This window comes from Zootoca vivipara, chromosome 11 (assembly GCF_963506605.1).
Source record: "Zootoca vivipara chromosome 11, rZooViv1.1, whole genome shotgun sequence".
Taxonomy (NCBI): Eukaryota; Metazoa; Chordata; class Lepidosauria; order Squamata; family Lacertidae; genus Zootoca; species Zootoca vivipara.
Genome location: NC_083286.1, coordinates 30,165,089 through 30,187,910, shown reverse-complemented (window position 1 = coordinate 30,187,910; position 22,822 = coordinate 30,165,089). Strand labels below are relative to the sequence as shown.

General features: G+C 39.6%; 1 protein-coding gene across 18 annotated transcripts in view; it reads right to left on the bottom strand.

Annotated features, from left to right (window-relative positions):
• The window catches only part of MEF2C (myocyte enhancer factor 2C), a 163,134-nt gene that overhangs the window by 83,675 nt on the left and 56,637 nt on the right, over positions 1-22,822 (bottom strand). For 13 of the 18 annotated variants that reach the window (XM_060280208.1, XM_035099848.2, XM_035099852.2 and 10 more), the window contains one exon: positions 8,377-8,573. In XM_060280208.1, coding sequence (XP_060136191.1) covers positions 8,377-8,430 — 54 coding nt within the window. In that variant the 5' untranslated portion in view covers positions 8,431-8,573. Of the gene's footprint in view, positions 1-8,376; positions 8,574-10,502; positions 10,978-22,822 lie in introns of those variants that run through there. The other 5 variants (XM_035099836.2, XM_035099840.2, XM_035099847.2 and 2 more) reach the window with 3 other exon arrangements.

The window sequence follows — 22,822 nt, the reverse complement described above, 5'->3', positions numbered from 1 at the left end:
TGGTGCTGAGGGTGAGGGAGGAGAAATTCCTGCCTGCTCAGCTTCCAGGAAATCGCTGCAGCACCAGGCAAGCTGATAGATTCTGCCTCTCAGTTGGCCTTACAGAAGGACAACATTTTGAGGGACCCTCATAAGAATATTAAGGGGTAGACAGGGGAAGCATGGTTTTGTTTTTATTTTTGCAGTCTTTATACTAGACCATGTGAAAAATGAACCTAAGATTTAAGGTGAAGTTCATTCACTTTCAGCTTTGCATTCATGTTATAAAAAACGGGCACCTAGACATTCCATTGTGGCACCCATAACCTAGGTTTAAGGTGCCATTTAGCTCCTAGCTTTCATATCTCAGTTTCTAACACTGTAGAGAGGATGTGGTAAAGCAGAACAGTCTAGAACATCATAGAAAAGGTCTCATTAGAATAGTAGCAAACTAATAATGGAGCACGGAGTTAACAAAACTGTTCAAATTGCACCCTCTAGCTAGTAAAAAACAAAAAAAAAAAACCCCAGTACATGTCCTAAGTTTTCAAATACAGGATCACTGATCTCTATTATGACCCTTGCCTTCAAGAGTAACAGGAAGAGAGATAGTGGATGTGAGGGACAAGGGATACAGGGAAGTCCCTCCCATCTTAAGTTCCAGCCCATCCCCAAGCGCTGGAGAGAGCAAGGAGAGCTCTGCCTCCAGCGGAGAGTCAGGAAGTAGTGTCCGAGGCTCAGGCAAGGTTGCGGAGCCCATGCCCCAGGTGGGACAGGAAGATGGGAGCAGGGGGGAAGGCCAATTCCCCCAACTCCGGAATTGCGACGCAAACGTAGGGGGAAGAGGTTGGGTCTTCCAAAGCTTCTATGCTGGAGGAAAACGCGCCAATCGCCATTCGGAGGTTCTGACACCTCACCTTAAGGATGTATATTAACCGCTCTGAACACTGTAAATAATAAAAGCCTAAAAAGACCATGCTGGAGTCGTTACTCTAGAGTAGCCACATCAGGCCCTCTGACAGTTCACAGGTGTGTTAATTAACAGGTGTTTAAGAATCCAGAATTTAAAAGGTTTAGAAGTATTTCATGTCTCTTGTTCTCCCATATTCTAAAACATTTCTCTCTCTCTCTCTCTCTCTCTCTCTCTCTCTCTCTCTCTCTCTCTCTCTCTCTCTCTCTCTCTCTCTCCTTTCTACCCCATGCTGGTTAGATGAGCATAAACCAGAGTAGCAGCTGCATTTTGTGGTTATGCACTGCAAGAAGGAAGGATTCAGAGTTCCTTTCCTTTCTTCATGCTGTCTCATACCAACACATGCTGGCAACTGGCAATCTACATGCATGAAAAGTTAGGTGGTCAAAAGAGATACCAAATTGAATATGAACCGTGAATCTTGGGGGGTTTGAAATTGCACCTTGGAGAACTGTATGTTATAAAGTTCTAAGGAGAACATTTCATTTGCAATAGAATTCACCCCGTTTAACGTTACATAACACACTGCAAATGAGTTTGTATGCTGCACACCCTCATCAGCCGTATATTACATTTTGGCAAATACAAATAAATGTTTGGGGTGAAAACATGTTTACTAGTTAAAACAAAGCTAAAATGTTCATGAGGTAAAGGTCAGAGAATATTTCATTCCCTACTGAGCAAATGGTCAGGAAGCACATTTGTCTCCATTTCCTGTCAAAACAGGAAGAGTGCAACTTCTTCCTCCACACAATGACTTTAGTTTTGCTTCCCACCTCCAGCTCTTACTCCCTCAGGGCCCTCCAGATGAATTTTAGAAGTGATCATTTCTTTTGCCTGTGTCTGTGACAACTCACTGACTTGGCTTGCTTTTTACTTTGTCTGCTTGATAATACTAACAATTAAAAGCAGTGGGATCTAAATATATCATTTGAAGCTAGTTCATCTAAATTGTGCTCCAATATAGTTCAGTAGTACTGTACAAACAGCCCAGAGCCACGATGTTCATAATCTGTTTAGCAATTGCCTTCAAAATCTGTTTCATCACACACACACACACACACTATCATGAATAATACTTTGAGTTATAGAAGCATTTAAAAAAATCAAACTGGGATCCCAGACAATAAAACTAAACATGACTTCAGGTGTGATTATGTGTAATTCCCAACGGAATTAATTGGACTGCTCTAAAAAAATGTCCTTAGGCTGAAGAAGCAAACATTGTTTTCTACTTTGAGAAAGAAATGGAAATTGTTCTTAAAAGTAAAACATTTTGTTCACAGCTATCAGGAAGAAAATAGGTCTTGGTACAAATAATAGCAAGAATACAAGCTTATAGGAATCAATGCTTAGTTCATATTTTTAAGACTCGGCGTGTGAACTGTGGCGTTAGCTTTCATAGGGAAGAGCTTATTTCATTTAATGCATGAAGCAGACAGTGAAAAAGATGGGCTGTGTGTGCGCACATGCTTGTAAACGGGAATTAAAAATGAGCACACAATTGAAGCAGAGACACCATCTATCAAATCAACATAAATGACGTTAAGTTAAGAAGCCCATAGATGAAGATGGATTCTGCCACCCCCCAAACACTTGCAGGCTTGTGCTCAATTTGCATGACACAGCATACATGAGATCATTTCTGTTTGTAGTGACCTAACCTATTGAGTTCATGATTCAAACCAGAAGAAAGTGTGTCAGATCTGTTAATTCATTAACAGATGAATTCATTCAGCATACTTTATCTATCTCTTAAACCCCCCAAGTATAGGTCACAAATGGAATGCCATGGAAGACTGAACCCCCCCCCCCCAGTTTCTCTCATCCATTTCTAATGTCCAATCCATTCATAAATAAAAATATTTAAAAGGACACGTTGAATGTTCACCACATTCAAACAGCAGATGATAGGTGATGGAGAAGGTGTACAGATATGAACTAAGGCTGTGGCCCAATTGAAGATATCTTCTTCACATGACTTTTAATTGTTTAACTCATGTATCACATCTTGATTTGGTTCCCTATGAATAAAAATATAGGAAGAAAACGGTTCCCATTCTTTATTTTTAGATGATGCCCATGTGTGTCACAACAGACGCCATATTTGAAGAGCATTTTAATGCGTGTAGGAGAGCTGGGACAACATCTCAGTCAAGAATATGGCTGCCACCCACTATGTTTTTGATCTCCCTGTAATAAAAAATAATGCTCAGGGGGATGGGACTCTGCTGCCCGATTCATAAGGCCATATTTTCAGTCAGTTAAATGATTTTAATGGATGGCGCTAACAAAACTCTAGGAGGGCAACTGAGGGGCCAGAGACTGCTGCAGAACTCTCTCTTTTTTTTCTACAGGTGGAAAGGAAGGTCCCCCACTAGAGGCCTTCCTGATGCAGCCGTGTAAAGACCCACCACCGTCACATCAGGGGCCTGTCCAGAAATGGGGTATTGTAGAGAAGTGGTCAGGGGGAAACCAAAGATCTGCAGATTTCTAAGTTCCTTTGGTTCCCCTGATATAGTGCCAAAATCAGCTCAAAGCTGTACTAGCACTGGAGCTGCCAAATTAAATCCCCTCCATTTGAGTCAAAGGGAGGGGTAAGGGGAAAAGGGTAATATATAGCTGTCAACCCCTCTCTGCAACCTGGCAGGACTCTGTTTTGGATCTCCTGTCACGCCACCATAGAATTGCTTTGCCAATCAATTAAAAACACTGCAGTGCTAGTATAACTAAGCAATACTGTAATCTATATCATTCAGTCTTATACAAGTACTGTTGTTAAGATATATGTGTGGAAAGAGTCGGCGGCAGAGTTTGTTGTAGGATTTTGTTTTGTGGTCAATGTCTCACTGCAGTGTTGAAAATCTCTTCCCCATGAAAGCGCAAGCTACATTAAATGAGTTAAGGTAACTCTTCTGAGAAAAAAAATTCTAAATATCTACTGATTTGTATTTTAACTCACTAGGCTTGCTCCTGTTGATATATTTCTATTTCTGGTAAATGTTCCCCTTCCTAAGAGCAAAAACAAAGTTGCAAAAAAAGTTTATTGAACTGTATTTTTTATTTTGTGATTTTAAACAGTTTCATGAGTTGCTGGGTACTATCTTGCAACTCTGTACTCCTGTGCTTGGCTACATGAAGCAGAAAGGAGATTCTAACTGAACCTCAGAAATAAATTTATTATGGTAAAAGCTGTTTGACAGTGGAATGGACTCCCTTGGAAGGGGTGGACTCTCATTCCTTAGAGGCTTTTAAGCAGAGGTTAGATGGCAATTAGCTATGTTTGATTTAGTTGAGATTCATGTATTGCAAAGGGTTGGACTAGATGACCCTGGGGATCCTCCCAACTCTACAATTCTATGATTCTGTGAAATGACTTCCTTGCCTCTTTTACCCCTGACTTGTGGTTTCAGAGCTCAGTTTGGAAGAAGATTTAAAACTGCCAGGGAGTGAAGGCATTTGTAGGTGAGAATCAGCTGGCAGGGGACAGCTTAAACTCTCCTTCCTATCTGCCAGTCCCCCACCTCCCAGAAGGTTCCTCTAGTCCCTAATAGGGATGAATGAATCTGTAAATTTCTGTTTCTTTCTGTTCCTGCTCATTTTTCTCTACATCCCCATGTCATTTTCTGATTTTTTTTAAAAAAAGTGAAAATACATTGATATTTTCGTGCACATTTATTTTAAGAGCCAAATTTTAATGCAGTTTTGCCTAATTTCTTGCAAGCAATTCCCCCCGATATGATGCATCTCTGTAGGCTGCTTTCACAAATGTATGCATCTTTGTACACATTACTTGGTTGGAGAACTGCAATGAAAAATTTGGAGGAGTGTGAATTTCAAAGAATGGCTGTGTTTCAGTTCTCGTATTGTTTTTGAAAATGCAGACTATGTATATTTGCCTCTAAATGCAAACAGGGTTGAATTTATTCCTTACCCATTGCCCCTACATTAGTGAACTGTGGGAAATACAGAGTTGGGCATCTTTTATTTGTCTGTACATTTCACATACCACACTCATTACATGGGCATTCCCTTCTACACCTTCTGGCAAAAATAAGCTTAAAACAATAGCAAGTTTTGTGGGTTGCATTCAACTAATTTCAAACCTAAGTCCATCAATTTCAGTGAGTTCTACTCTGAGTATTACATAGGTGGATTCAATTCAGGGTTACTTTGAAACACAGATATACTCAAAAGCAAGGGTTGAGAACCCTGCAAATTTTACTTCAGTGCTCTCAAATCACACTAGATTATTTTTAGCATTACTAAAAATCTGCCAGAGCATATGATTTTAGGGTTCTTTAAATACACCTGAGGTCTTGAGAATCTCAGCTTCTATTTTAAAACTAGTCAAACAATTCTAACATTGTTAAGTTGTGGAGAGGGAAGATTGAGAACACAACCTTGAATGTGTGACATGCAGTCACAAAGGGAAAATGGCAAGCATAGTTTAATGCCGTAATTGTAAATTGGTTTCATGAGTTCGTCTTGAAACTGCAGGGATAGCTTAAGAAGAAAGACAAATCTTGGCTTCTTCCAGGTCAGGATTTCTCTCTCTCTCTCTCTCTCTCTCTCTCTCTCTCTCTCTCTCTCTCTCTCTCTCTCTCTCCTCCTAAATCATTGAAATCTACTGTAGAGCACATTCAGTGAGCCATTATAGATGCAAAGTTTAGGCCTTGTTGATTTCAAGAGAAGAAACAAGTCTTTCTGAAATTCAACATGGAAGTGACCGGGACTTTGAAAATGCTTAGCTTTGAATGAATCATGTCTTCTGTATATTCTTCTCACAGTAAGTGGAGGGTGACATAGCACAGTTGTAGAGCATCTCTTTTGCATGCAGAAAGCCCCACATTCAACTCCTAGCATCTGCAGATATGACTGGGAATGTCCCCTCTCTGAAAACCTGCCATTCAGTTAGGTGGGTGAATTTGGTATGAGGACGCTTCCTATGTTGAGGACGTAGCCATTTCCCCTTCCCCTTACTCTTGCAATCCTTCCCAGTGCTTTTCTTCCGTAAAGAATGTGAAACTTTCCCTTCTAGTGCCCAAAGAGTAAGCTTATATTGTAGTTCATTTCAAGACTTCTAACTGTATCTTACTGTCTACAGTCTACAGATCAAACACGTAGATCCTAAAACTGTACAATCTAAAATGACTAACTGTGGGTTTGATCCTGAGGAAGTTAGTTAAAATGAAACGAGCTAGTCATGACTAAAGGCTCATCCATTGGCCTGAGAGGTTTTCCACTTGCCCTGTGCTTTCTAGGCACAAGTCAGAAGGATTCTGTTTCCCCCACGGCTTTCCCCAGGAAAACCAGCTCTTTACCACTGAACGGGGGCAAATGTCAGTTCATGGAAAACCTGATTGACGTTTGCTCGGATTCAGAGGCAAATAGCATGCTTCCCCAGGGGAAAATGGCAGGGCAAGCGAAAGTGTGGATTTTAATGGGACTAAAGGGTGGTAAAATTAGTCTTGTGGAATATCTTGTGCAAATCTAACTGCCTTGGAAAGCCAATGCCATAAACAGAAATCATGCCCGAACCCACTGATTCAATATGAATGAGTTAAACGATTGTGCTAAACTTTGGCGGAAAGGTGATTAACAGGCCAATGGACCTCCATATTCTGGTAAGTATGAGCTTTCTATTTCTTGATAAAGTAACACTTGACTAATACAATAGCTTCCGAAATATTGTCCATATTTTAAATAGACAGTTAAAATCAAAATAAGCTTTTTGGGGGCAAATATTAAGCCCCTCAACAATTAAATTAATTTATGCATTATTAAACTGGCAATCTGCTCATGGCCAAAACAACTGATGTCCAAATGCTTAATGTTGCTCACTATTCCACTTTTAATTTAAAATCTAAGCTATAAACAATTAAAGCAAATATGGTGGTTTGGTATTGACAGAATTATTGCTTTCTGCTGGGCCCAGGGCAACAAGTAACCCACAGGGAAAACTCAGAATGCATCAATCATAAATATTATCATTGTTTGCTTTATTTGAAACTTGATTTTCTGCCATGAAGAGGGCAAGTTATGCTTGCACTGCAGCGTTTTAAATTTCATACAAGGCTTGTTTGAAAATTAGAACAATAAATTATTTCTACGTTGGGTTCTTTCTACAAGGGGCACGTGGCTCATCAGCTAGTGGAGGGCCATGCACACAAGCTGACTTCCAGCTACACAAGTTGCCCTTGTTGGATTGAAATCTAAGAACACAACAAGGTGAAATGTGCAAGGAGCCCCAACACAGATAGCTGGGATGTGGGACTCTACACACGGCTTCCAGTGAGAACTCTGCACACACAGCTGGCACAGATTGGATGTGCATCGAAATGTACATAGACACCAGCGCAGAGCAGATGGGAGTACGTCTTCTCATCAGTTTTATAATAAAAGGGGGAATGTGCATCCCTCGGGGATAATTCATGTAGCTATTATCTGCCTGTTGCTGGTAGTCAGCAACACCTTGTTACCCACAGTTTTCTCTGGATCAGAGCCTTTTAAAGCCTTAACAGTAAAGTATGAGTGTGTTTTACAGCTACATCTGCACTATAAAAGAACAGTTTAACATGCAGTTATCATGACCTATCCTATAATATTGTGGGAAGGTTTGGATAGAGTAAAAATAATTATAACACACATGCACAAACCACTTCTTGAATAGGTAAGAAGCTACAATGTTATCTGCTTGTTTGCTTGTCTCGCTTTTATTCTTCTTCTTGATGTTGTTGTTATTGTTATTGTTGTTGTTATTTCTGTACTTTTCTTGCTCTGTAAATTGGATTGTCTAAGCAAACACCTTTCTACTATAAGGTTGACTCTGGTTTAAAACGGAAGTAGCAAACTTTTCTTAAAGTCTTAATTCAATTTTATTGTTGCCATATAGGTGTCAGATTTATTGGTGGTATTTCAGGACTGCATGGTACTCTGCCTGAAAACCCTAGTCCATGACAGATTTTTGACAGGGGGGGGATACAAAGAAAAATAATAACATTTGCTTGATCAGGTCCACAACATACCACCTTGAGCTTTTCTGGTTTATAAAATAAATATTGACATTGCAATTGGCAACAGTCCCAATCTAAGCAAAGTTAGTTTTGGAATTAAAGTAGTTTGCAATTGATAGAAAGGAGCTGATCCTACACAACAATTTAGGTGTCACAGCGATATATCCTCAGCAGAAGGATCGTGTATTATATTAAATGCAGAGAGTGTTCTTTAAAGTGTTTAACATGCAACAATATGCATAAAAATATTGAAGCTTTGCAGACAATAGCATGTGAATATTACTGTAAACGTCAGATAAATGTTGCAGGTGTGATGTTTTCGAGCCCTTTAAAAAATTAACCCCAAAGCACAGATCTGACTTATGCTATGATGTGACTGTGAAGTGCAAAGAGGATTATTTTGCAACCTACCTGCCTGTTACGTTCATCCATAATCCTCGTGATCTGAATCTTTTTTCTCCCCATAGTCCCCGTTTTTCTTCTCTCGTTCGTTCCTACGCTCGTGTATTTTCTTCTTCTCTTTCCTTCCTCTTTCCTGTTTCCTCAAACCAAGAATCCTTCTTCAGCACTTACGCGATTCAATTCACAGACCCCTGCATCCGTTCCTGCTAAGTACACAAAAGAAATGAAGTGTTAGGGAGTTATTTGGACATGATCTTTATAGAACGATGCTACTATGATATCTTACCAACTGGCTTAAGTGTGGTTTTGTATGCAGAACTGCTAAATAAGCAATAAAGTCAGAAACGATTAGGCATTATTATTAGTAATTGCACTAAACTGGATTTTTGTTTTGTTTTGTAGCCATGGCATCTCAATCCTACAGACAGTTATTCAGAAGTAAGAGATGCTCTTTCAGTGGGGAAACATACATCTTAGGCTCTGGATATAAGCGCTGAAGAAAGCTTTTAAGCCATCACTAAAACAATTAAAGTGCATGCACTCATACTTCTCATAGATGCAAATTTTCTCTATTCTGTGTAAGACTTCCTTGGAAATATGAAAAATTACCTAAATCAGGGAGTTAATGAACCTTTCCATACCTGTGCAAGCTAAGTAATCAAGCTAATTCACTTTTGAAGGAAAACAGAAGAGGTGATAATGTTTCTTATTATGCAAACTAGGCTAGACCATTATTAAAGTACTATTTGATATACGAGAAATGTCAGCCAAATCTAAATCCTTTAACCTTATATTCCATTTTTTAAAAGAAAGAGAATGACTGCAGATGAAATAGTTCAAGAGAAAAATACCCCTTTAACTCTATCTTATTGAAAAGTGAGCTTTTTAAAACAGACTAAATATATTTGTATATATTCCCACCTACAATAAGTGTAATAATTGGTGCAGTTGTTAATATAATCCACGCATCTACCATTCCTTCACACATAAGGGCAAAGAACTAATCACATCATAAAGAGTCATAACTGCAAAAGAAAGCTCATAAACACATGACAATGTGTTCCTAATATTCTTCCACAAAAAAACAATATAAACCAGAGGATTCATTCAAAACTGTGGCAAAACATTACATAAAAAGCAAATCAAAAGCTGAAAAAATAAGCAAAAGGTCTCAAGCGAAAGGTATATGACAGTTATGTGGATAAAAACAAATATCTCCCTGTAGCACATTGTAAACATTAATGTTTATTATTTATGTCTACTGAGACTGCAATCCTATGCACACTCACCCGAGTGCAGCTCCCATTTTACTCAATAGGACTCACTACTGAGTAAACACACATAGGTTAAAATACAAATTTTAGCACACATAGAGAGAAATTGAAAATTGCATTTATATTTATTAGTGCCTAATTTCCACCCCCCACACAATTGTGTTCCCATAAAATGATTTCTTAATTCACAAGAATGTTAAAATATGACAGTGCAATCTGAACTTTCCTTGTTAACTGTAGGCTGGCTTTCCTATAGCCAACCTGTTAAATTATCCCCAAAGGTATGTAACTCTATTCTGAAGCTCTGGCCTGAAAATTCAGATTGAGAAAGCTGATCTTTACTCAAATTTTCAATTTTGTGCTCATTTTGATTCTGTCAGTTTATTTTACAGCTATTCTGTGTTCTGGGCTCTTAAGAAAAAAAATTAGAAGGCAATTACTCAGTCACAAACTCCAAATCTTATACACCGTAAGTTAGTTTTTATACTGCACCACCAAGTCTTAAGGAATCCGGTGTTGGCATCATTACTTTACAGTATAGCAGAGAAACGAAACTATCAACGCACATCATTTCTGCAGTTTTAGGCATTTAAAATAGTTAATGAACTCACTTTTATGCAGTCTGAGTTGACAAAACAACCCTACCTGCTTTCATTACTCTTGAAACACAGAAAGAGTGCATACGCTCAAATGTAAATACAATCTAAGCACGTTTTGGAAAAGCTGCATTCTCTGACATTCTCTGGTGACTAGGACAATAAGTTCATTTTGAATGTTTTTCAACTTCTCTCAGCTGGATGGCTTCCTTGGGAATTTCTCTCCCCCTACCCACATCTCCCGAACCCCAATAGTCAGGCTTACCTCTGATATAAAAAGCCAGGTAATTCCCATGTACGTGCAGGAAGTCTAACAGGCTTTCTCCACAACAGTAAGCCAATAGACTAATCCACAGCAAATGCATATGGAACAATTTCCCTTCCTTTCATTCACGTGGAGGCTGAGGCACTATCGGCTTACAGTCCTATGCCTGCCTAAGCTGTCGCTTTGTTGAGGGTGGAAGGTCAGAGTGGACAGATTAGAGAAGTGGTGACACGGGGTTAGCCAAGAGCAGCACTGCTTTACGAATCAAGCTGCTGAAGCCAAATGAGAAAGGGGGGGGGGAATCACAAAATGCTGACACTCTCGTCTGTTAGGACAAGGATGCAGAGCCCCTGGTGAAGTAACAACATGGTGAGTCCCTCCCACACAACTAGCAGTTCCACATTTCATCCTGAGCTAGAAGAAGAAGAAGAAGAAGAAGAAGAAGAAGAAGAAGAAGAAGAAGAAGAAGAAGAAGAAGAAGAAGAAGAAGAAGAATTTTAAACAGCCCGGTATCAGGAACGTATAGCATTCTACAACTACATAAAAATATTCTTCAAATAGTTCCACAAACACTTATTGGACTCAGCAGACATAAATCTAGGGCAAGCCCACCAGGTACATCGAAAGAACTCCAAATGTACATCATTGTAAGTTACAAGATGAATTTGAATCATTGTTCTCATTCGCAGCAACAATCTGTTGACAAGTGTGAGGCGGGAGATTGAGGTGGGGGAAAGAAGCCTGCATGGCTGAAAAAGGAAGCATTGAGTCCAATTATTATGTTGTTGTTTCTCATATATATAGGCTGATGAACAAGAAACAATGTGTCAACTGTTTTAATCCATATATACATGCTTATGCGCATATGTAAGCCCACAGCACACAGAAATAGTGCAGTTCTGTAGCTAGGGAAGTTGCAGTCTGGTGCTACTGCTTTGACTAAAAAAATCGTTGTTAGGATTCCCCCGCTTAATGTCAAAACCATATTATTTTGTCTGTTTCACGATTTCTATCTTTAACGTGCATTATTTTATTAACACCATACACAAATGTGCACATGCATTTTTGCAAAACTGCATGAATAGAGGATCCATCTTATTTTATACACACGGGCAAGGCTCCCAACCATATAGCAAAGTACATAGAAAAGTAATTAAAATACATCAAGGGACGAACAAAAAAAGAGCCATAAACCTTCAAATATTTTTAAAGATCTGTGCCAAGAGTGAAGGAGATCCAGAATTCCTTACCACCTGCCCTTGGAACTTTGAAAAGATGCTTGGAGTTGCAAAGGGTGTTATCTCAAGGTACGTACACTACAAGTGTTAGAAAAATTGCAGTGCTTTGTAAACCCTCAGGCTGCATTTAAAAATAAAAAGTGCACCAGGCAAAACTAGCTATATGGCAAGTTAAAATTATTCCAGAAGCCCTGTCAAAATAGTGTCCACATTAAATAAACCTTCCAAGCTAATGACAGAGTTATATGTAAACAAACGCATCTTTTTAAAAAATGTTGTAGTTTCCTTATTCAGATATTAACATTCTTCAAAATCACAGCCTTCAGCATTTCCCCCCTTTTGGAAACCCAAATACTTTTGTAAAGATAAAATAAAATCAGACTGTTTACTAAAAAGAGGAACTTCAGTTTGGCGGGCTTCTGTTCGCTCTACGATTGCCAAAGGCACAGATAGTTGAGGGAAGAGTGATTTGAGTTCCAGTGGGCAGATGCAGCACTGCAGACACCCATTCTTCACTCCCTCTCTCACACATTTCCCCCCCCCCTCTCTCCGTCTCCCTCCTTCCCACTCAGTAACACAGAAGAATCTTGACAGAATAGCAGGAAACACGCACTGAGTGGTCAGGGAAGGAGATGATGTCAGCAACCACGAACAATAAAAGGTGTAAAGGTGCTTCCTTCCTTAAACTGTTCCAGAAGTGCAAAATGGGAACCAAAACTCTTTACTTCCTTCTGCGAACAGAACTTTCTGAATCTGCTCGGCTGCATAACACCCCAGACAGAGGTCCCTTTGAACAAGTCACCCAAGGGGCAAGAAGCAGCAGCAAAACGGAGGACTCTCAATACATCCAATTTATAAACAAGGTGGTAGCCAGAGGGAAAACTTAGTTAATGGTGATGTAAGCTTTGTTAGAAAATGCAAAAAGTGTCCCATAAATAGCAGCTCCCCCCATTTTGCCTGGGCTGTACATATTCTTACATTTAAATGTAACGGTTCTTACATTTGAAACAAAAAAGCAAGAACCCTCAAGCTTGTGTCAAGGGCAGAGATTGACAGTGCAATTCCCAAGAGGACTTACTCCCAAGTAAGTGCGAATAGGACAGCCCAGGCCCCATTTATTTCAAGTATACTTGTCTCTGAGTAAACATCTATCAAATTGCCCTGTAAATAAAAATAAAAATCTGTTCTGTTTTCAAAGGTGAACAAGGGGCTTTGCATCTATTCCTCCAGCCTGTACATTTGACACTAAGAGAGAAAGCCCAACTGATGCCAGAAAGAGAGCAGCAATATGACAACGGGCACAGAAAAGTCTAGTTCATATTATACAAAGAAAGCTGCCTTATAGGACCATGAACGACTGCAGGTCATGGCACAGCCCAACATTGAAGAACTGCAGATGCGGAACAGAGTGTTTGTATATGGGTGCCGAGTGTCCTAAATTCATGCTAATCTATGGTTTGATGCTGGCCATAACACATATTGTTACACATATATTCTGCCCATCCTATACCTGTTGATTCTGAAATAAACCCCACAGTTTCCAAATGCAACCTACTCCCTAGGAATAAGAATGGATAAGATCATAGCCTTCGCCTCAAAATAACACTTTGTGAGATAAATTCAGGCTGAACAAGACAGAGATTTGCTCAAAGCCACCAGGAGTTTTACACACAGCTAAGTAGGAATCTGAACCGGGAATCCTTACATCCAGTCCAGCCAGCACCACCAATGAGAAATTATTATGGGACATGATCTGTATGCTACTGTTGGCATGGGTCAGTACAGACGTTGCCAAATCCATTTCCCCTGGCACCAATCACACAAGGATATAACCAGAATCTGACCCTTTTAAAACAACTTTTTCATTATACAGTTATACACTAGATGTCATTACTGCTGCACTAGATCTGCAACACACGAACAGCATGCTCTACTATATGCAGTAATCTAATTTGGGCAGAAAGCCATTATTTTTAAAAGAAAAAAAATAAAGCGAATCTGAGTCATCCGAAGATTTCAAACATCTGTCTCAAACATTTCAGTTCAGAAATTTAACATAACCTACATTTATGTGTTTTGATCTCATGACTGGTCTGCCACATTAAAAGATGTGCAAGGGATTTCATTCTAATCTGCTAAATTCATCTCAGGAGAGCATGCATTTTACAACAGGAAGTTTAGCACAAACACTGAAGTCATACAGAAGCTGTAACCTTGCCTACAAGCATAAACACGGTTTGCCCCAGACAATTTGCTGCTTGAGGCAAAAATAATAATAATCAACATGCCTCCCTCCTCCCATTCCAAGTACAAAAACTGATCAAAGTGGCAATAACTGAATTCTACTTCAAAGCTGATGATGGGACCCTGTCTTCCAGTGCAACTGAAGGCAGCAGGCTGTCTTAGAGAGTGCAGGACAAACCATGTGTCACAGGCACACAACATTGTTCTCCAACTGCTTCTGTTCACCATCCCACAATTTCAGCCAGCTGAGGTACCCACATCCCTTGGCTAATGGTAGGGCCAGCCCTGAGTATACACCACAAATTTGGGTTAGGCTTTGGTGGACAAGTACTTATTTGATTTTTATCTACAGCATCCAATAACACTCTAAATATTAAATGATGAAGATGATGATTTCAACTTGTCATAAAGCTTTTGTGTGTGTTTGCTTTTATAGATTCTTCTATGGATAACAGATGAGATTTATTGCATAATAAAACTGTATTCCTTCTGACAAAGAACTATTTCATCTTTCCATATCGCATTGCCAAAAGACATCTATTAATTCATTTGTAGAAATTATTTTATAAACAAAATAGTGTGTCTGATCATCAATAAGGACAAACAATGCTCACTGATATAGGCTGCTAGCAAAAAAGACATGGATCTGATTATATCCCGAATAATCAAAGCGTGAAATGGCTCTAGACTTTCATAGCAGGCTCATATTCCAGGGTTGTTCCTTGCATGGAGAAGCAATTGTAACAAAAAGTCTCCAAAATAAGAAGGAAAACTCTTATTCTAAACCTCCGCTGCCTTATGGGAAATCTTTGGGAGAAGAAAAGGCTAAGGAGCAAACTCTACACAAATCTAGAGAGGAGTCCCTAAGATGGTTGGATGGCTCCTTGTACACCTCCTTCCAACAACTCCTGCAGCCAAGCTGGTGCAAAAACATATTGCTCAGCTTTCCTTTGGTCCACATTAGTGAGGCCAAGGGGGGCCTTGCCATATGGGCAGCCCAGGACCTCCATATACACTGCCTAGAATTGCGCTCCGCAGAGGTCACTTCAATGCTGCAAACACAGGCGTTTGACTCTATTGTGTCTTGAGACAGATATGAACAACCATGCAGAGACACTTATAGGAGTGTACATAGAAGCAGGAGATATTTTGACATTGCCCATAACTGCAGATGGATGGACATATAGTTTGGCAGGATTTCTCCTTGAAGGTCAGTATCAGTTTGACACAAAAATACAAATACACTTCATTTACATAGGTGAAATATTGCTGTCATGCTGATTTTTTTAAAGCTTTTAGTAACGAAATACCTGTTCACTTAACAATCTCTGTTCCAGTGGGGGAAAGACTTTCTTTTTCCACTTCAGGATTATTGTCAATATTTTTCATTTTATTATTGTCATAATGAGTAAGCCGGAAAAAAATAAACAAAATCAATTGGAAGGTACATTAGCTAATCTTTCTCGTGGCCTTCAATGTGCATTATGTTTTCTCAGAAATGGCTCTTTGTAACCTGTTAGTATACAGAGTGGCAAAAGGTTATTAAAAGCTGCAACCTGTGAGAAAAAAAATATCACCATTCACTAACACGGACGGGAGCCACACCCAGTTGCAGTGGAATGCTTTCCAGTGTGAGAACTTTCGAGATCAAACAAAATTCTGCATCCATTTCTGCCTACTTCTCTCTGCCCCATGAAGCAACACAGAGAATGAGATCGTAGAGGGTAGCAACTAAAGCTGCAATCCTAAACCTAATTAATGGGAGTACAGTTGTACCTTGGTTCTGGAATGCCTTGCGACTCAAATGTTTTGGCTCCTGAATGCCGCAAACCCAGAAGTGAGTGTTCCAGTTGGCGAACGTTTTTTGGAAGCCGAATGTCCGACATGGCTTGCACAGTTTCCGATTGAGTGCAGGAAGCTCCTGCAGCCAATCAGAAGCTGCACCTTGGTTTCAGATATTTTTGGAAGTTGAACGGACTTCTGGAACAGATTCCATTCGAGAACCAAGGTACGACTGTATAATTTACTAAAATAAGAATGTAAAAGGATTGTTGCGGGAGCAGGTCAAAGATCTATCTAGTCCAGATTCTGTTTCCTACGGAAAGCCCCAAAGGACATAAGGGCAATGGACCCAGGTTTTTTTTCACCCAGAACTCACTGGAACTCAGTTCTGGCACCTCTCAGATGGGCACTATTGCCATTATGAGAGAACAAGGGAGGCGGGTGAATTCTAGAAAAATAGCACTGAATGGCCCTCACTCCTTCTTGTTCTGCAGCACCTCATATTCACAGGCATCCTGCTGCTCTTCCTGGAAGCAGCCCATGGCCACTATGACTAGTAGCCACAGAGAGCTTTGTCTTCCATGTGCTTGTCTAATCCCCCAAGTGAGGCTTACTTCTGGATAAATTTGCATAGGAACTGTACACTTCACAGACAAAGCAGGGCAAAATGGGTATCCTCTACATTTTTTGAGTGGGGATCAGGTTGACCATGCCCCACTGAACTTGGACTGCTGTTTACACCTGTGTTAATTCTTTTTGATGTAGCACTCATACAAACAATGTACATGTGAGCTCACACTACCGCCAGGTCTGACTACTTCTACACTTGGAAGAGATGGAGTCCACCAAAGTTTCTGCAATTGAGAACAGCGAGTCTCCACAGCCGCAAGGTTAGAGGGACCAATGGAGAAATATAACAGGAAGACTTTCTATTGGCACAAATAGACTAGTCATTATTAAGCACACCACATAGGTACATATTTATAGAATGAACATTAGTATAAAAAAGTATAATATTTCATTCTGCTGTGGCCAAAAACATAGAAGATGCCATCATGACAAAACACTGAATACTTCAATTTTTGCAATGCAATTCTATGCATATCTACTCAGGGGGAAAAAATCATATTTAGTAAAATGGGTTAATCTCAGGTAAGGTTGCAGTCAGCCCCATTTTACTTTGTGGGTAAACGTGTGCTATAAATCATTAATTTCCAGAAAATCTCGAATAACTTTAACAGCATGTAAAAGTTAACATACATGCAAAACAATGGATCTAAGCAAGCAAACAAAATAAATACAGAAATAAACAGCATTGGAAGATACTCTTGAAACGTGGCATATTAATAAATATTGATAAATAACATATACCAAACTGAAATAAAGGTATTTGATAATACTGTCATATATGGCCCACATATGGCTTATAGTAGATTCATCAATTGTCTGTATCTTTCTTCTTCCTTACAGTAGGCTAATCAACCTAATTAAAGCTTTGTTCATTTGAAACCTTGAATGACAATTTGCTTAACTCCATCCCACTGTGGTATTTTTATAAAGAGAATTAAATCTGATCTTCTGACAGCAATTATTAAATGATCCCAACTGGCCCCAATTAAGATTCATGGCTCACAGGGTCTTGAAATCCAATAAAGTGACGAATCCTCTCACTTGTACATCTCTCTTTACTTTGGTCTATTTTCTTAATGCCAATTAAGCTCCTCTGATGAAGTGCAACTGAAGGCTATTGTGAGTCCTAATTCATGATACAACATATCAATTTGTAGCTCAGACATACCCAAGTAATGGACAAGGTCTTCTGAAAACAGTCCCTCTGTTCTAATGAACCTATTATAATAAAATGACTCTGTGTGTATGTGTTTGTGTGTGAGTGTGTGTATGAGAAAGAGAGACTGACTAATTTGTGCTTTACATGATCTAAACAATTATGCTTTCAAAATGATGGAAATGGATAAATACCTGAGAAGAGCCAACATACCAAATTGTGTTTGAGTTGATTGGCACCCCTTATTTTTGATACTTTCTTTCTTATGATATCATTTCCTATTTTTAATTTAGTTTTGTGAATATAAGTCCTGAAATGTATTTTTTTTAAAAAAGAAAGGAGAAAAGAAGGATCTATATTCTAGTGGAAGGCTATTGTGTTGTAATAACTTGTTCCAGTTATTTCAATGTGACTAAAGCATAATTTACGTAATCTGGATCTAACCCATTATTTATGTTTCATAAACTATTCTAAATGATACCTTACTCTTCCCACAACCAGAAGCGGCTTGCCAGGTGGAGCTAGCTCCCCAGCAGGTGTGTTGCTCTTGCTTAACGGAAGGGAAAGGGGATGGGGGGAGATGGCAGGGCAGTCAGCGCAGTGCAAGCACACCAGCAGGAGTGCTAGATTGGCTCTGTGCCAACCTACCCACCCGCTCCCAGTAAACAACAACACCCCACCTGCTAGGAAAGTAGTGTGACAGCTCCATCCTGCCTGGTGAACCACTTCTGGCCATGGCTGTGACTAATAAGAGCTGCAGCCCATGGAAAAGGAAAGGGGGGGGGTTTGAGGGGGTGAGGCCTGTTGTGCAAGCAGAAATGCTTGCAGTGATGGAACATGTTAGTTGGATACCACCCCACATTTGGAATTTGTAACCATTGGAATTGTCAGCTTCTGAACTGCTTCCTGATCCTGTGTCTTTAGCAATGATTTGTAGGAATTAGCAGGCAATCATATTTATCGCCATGCCTTTTCTTCTCATTTCTGGAGATCAAATGTCTGTTCACACCAGGGCATGTCAAACCTAGTAGCCATTATTATTATTATTATTATTATTATTATTATTATTATTATTATTATTATATAACCTAGTAGGTATTCATGATTAGCAATCCTCTGTTTGTTTTGAGGCAAAACTAGCTGAAGACTGGAACAAATGATTTACTCTTTGTGGGGCAAGGGAATTAAAGACACATGGAAAGTGCACTTGGAAGGGATGATGAGAACACACCTTTAATTTTCTGCTCTAATTTTTTCACACATGTTCATGTACGAAGCTTTGGAGGGACATTGCTGTGCCTCACTTGAAATGCAGGTAGCCTCAGGATTTGGAGCTCCTTGATTGGGAAGTCTCCAGGGAAATGAATGAATGAGAACCATTCTCCTGAGACTTAAAAGTAGTTTCTAGTCACATCTGGCTCATCTTAATCTAAACTGCTAACACCTGCCTGGGAATCTACCCTCCATCTTCTGCTTTGAAGAACAAACAGCAGAGATTTATCTCTAGTCGTTTTCTGGAGGCCAAAGTGCAGCCACATAACCTTGTGCTACAATTATTGCAGTATAAATTATGCCCTTCTTTGTTCATTTAAACTGCTAATGTTAAAGGATGCTGTCACTGTTCTTCCTTGGGTTATGGCCATGCCATAAGACTGGATCTCTAGGATAAAAATGATAATTCTTTTGGTATTATTTTAATTAGCAAAGAGCATGTTTAAGGCCACTAACATCTTGTCTTCACCCCATGTAGGCACATGCTGTCATGATGGAATTCAACTATGATTCTACCCCATTGTTCAGAGGAAAAGAAGATTACAACTGTGGTTTTGGTTTTTTTACACAGTGGTACATACAGAAGACATCCGATCCTGTGCTTCCTAGTCCTAGTGTATATGTGTATGTTTGGTGGTGGGATGAAGATTTTTCAAGGTATACACATAACTTTTCATCAAACAGATATGGAACAGGGGGATTAGTTCATCTTCATGTTGCTAATCCAAATATTAAGGAATATTTCAGAGAGTGATTTATTTCCAACATTTTGTTCTTCTGCAGAAGCGGACCGTGAAAGATACTACCCTACATATGTTGTATTGCTCTTAAAAACATGCCTTCTTACATTTCCATATACATATCTTCAGTATGACAGTCACTACAGACAGTGCAGCTGTCAACGATAACACATAAAGTACATTGCCATATTTTTAATCAATGGCTCATTAAAGATAGGAGAATTATTCAAACAGTCTCATCAAGATGCGACATTAAAAATGGCAGCCGAAAGAATATCTGCTAGATTTCTTTACAACGATTTTAATACTGCTGGGTAGGTGGGGGAAGTGTTTTCTATTTGATGTTCCCCCTGTTGCAGGAATAATATACGGTAGTCAAACACAATGGCTTTCAGAACTGAAAGAGATAACAAAGGACCAGATAGTGCAAAACAGACTTTCATCTAGTGATTGAAAAAGTACAAGGTTGCAAAGAAAAACGTCTCTCTTTTCTTTCTTTTTTCACTGTGAAGATCCACTCCACTCAAGTATCTTTTGAGACTAGCATATTTTCAGAATGAAAGGGGGGGGGGGAGAGAGATACATTTTCCTTTGCAAACATGTGCTTTTTCTACCACTGAGTTTTATTCCACGTTTATACCAATGGTTCATCTAGCCATGGATTGTTAACCAATCTTCAAGGTCATAGGCAATAAAATAAACAAAACCATTCTTACTTAGCTACTGCTTAATTAGAAATAATGGATGTCCAACTAGGAGTCTTATACACAATCCACAATTATTGTATGCTTGTGTTCTTATTTTATTTTTTTAAAAGAAAATTAATATATTGCCTTGCCACCCAAAGTGGCTCAAAATCAATTTTAAAAAATAGTTCAGCATCGCATGATCAAAAGAACTTATACAACAATTAAAAACAAAGAGAGTATTTAAAATAATTATTTTCTTAACCAAGTTATCAACTGCCTAAAGATCTTACAAGAGAGGTAAAAACATAAGGTGAGAGTCAGATGGATCTCCTGAGGCAGAGAGTTCCACAAACTGGCACAATTGTAGAGCAGGTCTCTCATATACTAGAACGGGGGACCATCCAATGAATGTTGGAAGACTCAAGATAGACAAAAGACAGTACTTCTTCACATAGCACATAGGTAAAGTATGGAATTCTCTCTCAGAATATGTAAACATCATGGCCAGCAATTTGGACGGCTTTAAAGGAAGAAAAGTTCATGAAGGATAAGGCTACTGGCTACCAGCTATGAGGATAGTGATGTTCTCCCTCCGCTCTCTGAGGCAGTGAGTTTTTGAATGCCAGTTCCTGGTAATTGCAGGTGGGGACAGTACTGTTGTCCTGTTCATGGGTTTCCCACAGGCCCCGACTGGCCTCTGTGAGGACAAGATGCAAGGTGCCAAATGTACCGCAGATAAAGGAGAGATGAGATGAAGGAGACATGCTTTCCACGGAAACTAACTGAATTCTGTAGTGAAATGTTAGTCGATTGCTTATTTTGAAAACACATGCCTCAGACACAACCAAAAGAAAGGGCAGTGTCTGTCAAGTGATTGTGTAAGAGAGGAGTTTGCTTGTTTTCTCCAGAGGAAGCAAAAGAAGGGAGAACAGCCAAGAGAATCCAAAGGCAATTTATATTTCATGAAGTCACCTTTACAGTATCACAGAATTCATCTGAAGACTTTAGTATCAAATTTACTCTGCTGTAATTTTAGATTTTTCGTTATGAAGAAAGGGAGATATGGAGTCATCATGAAGTTCAGGTTCTCTACAGTATTATTTATTAATTGGATGGATTTGTACCCTGCCCCCCCCCCTCTGAACTGGAGCAGGGTGGCTTCACCTGGGAAATCATTAAAACAACCAATTAAATTAGTTCCTAGTTGCAAGGAGAATCTAATAAAGAAGGGACTTCCAAGTTGCACTCTATACAGTATTCTGCTTAAGTTCTTGATGGTGTGTGCCTCTTATTTAACAGTACACCAGTAGACTAAAAGGGAGCAGTATGAAGCATATTTTCTCACAAGCAAATACCATTGAGTTCAATATTATTATTTGGGGGGGGGAGTGTCCAGTTGTGAGATATTCCTCCAAGACATGCAGGAAAATCAGGCAACTTCTGAAGCCCCAGGCAGTGGTTAGTGAATGCCTTCGGCTTCGTGGGTCATAGTTGTCAGGCCTGATCCAAATGCATTATTTTTGTACACTTTTTCTGACTGTGTTCTAGTAATACCGGTAGGAAAAGATGGTAATTTCAGGGCACGCTTCTGCTATGAAGGGCAAACCCTGTAACAGATTTAGTACACAGAGCAGAAAATATCCAGGGGGAGGGGGAGGAATCTCTAGGGAAATCAGACCAACACAAATCCCACCATTACTCAGCACTGCAGTAACATGCAGATGTTTGTAGTGGTTCGAGATGCAAGCAGAGACTGGAAACTTTACATCCTTGACTCCAGCATGATTGCAGCTGAGCCTCATCAAAGAAAGAGCCCATAATGTGTCACAGAAAACAACCAATTAACATATGCTGGGGAGGGGGATGCTCCAGAACTACTAATATATGATTTAAGAGTCAAGACAAATCCAATTCTGTATTTTAAGAAAGAAACATTAGTGTTTTAGTACAGTATTTCAATTGATAATGGATAGGTAAAGGTAGGTCCAGTTGTGACCGACTCTGGGGTTGCGGCGCTCATCTTGCGTTATTGGCCAAGGGAGCCCGGCATACAACCTCCAGGTCATGTGGCCAGCATGACTAAGCCACTTGGGGCGAACCAGAGCAGGGTTTAAAAACAGAAGAGAAATAGTAGCAAGTGAGAATAGTAGCAAGACTTGCTAACACCACAGCTGCTATTTTGTATTAAGGGCATCTGAAAATACAGACCATCCCCTGAGTTGGGGAGCCTTCAGTGATACATTGTGGCTTGTCATGTGGAAGCACAGTCAGTTCTCATTTTTACAAACACATGTGCTTCAGGACTGCAATCCAAAATCCAGCTAAACTGTGCACCCCAAACCTCAGGAATCCAGATTCCTATACTACTGTGAGATGACTCTAATGTGACCGTCACCAACCTGGTATCCTCCCAATGTTTCGGATTGCAACTCTCATCAAGCCCAACCAGTAGCTATGGCCAATGGTCAAGGATTATGGGTACTGTAGTCTAAAAGATCTGGAGAGCACCAGATTAGGGTAGAATGAGCTAATGTTTTATTTTTGGTTTAAAATAGTGAATTTTGCCACC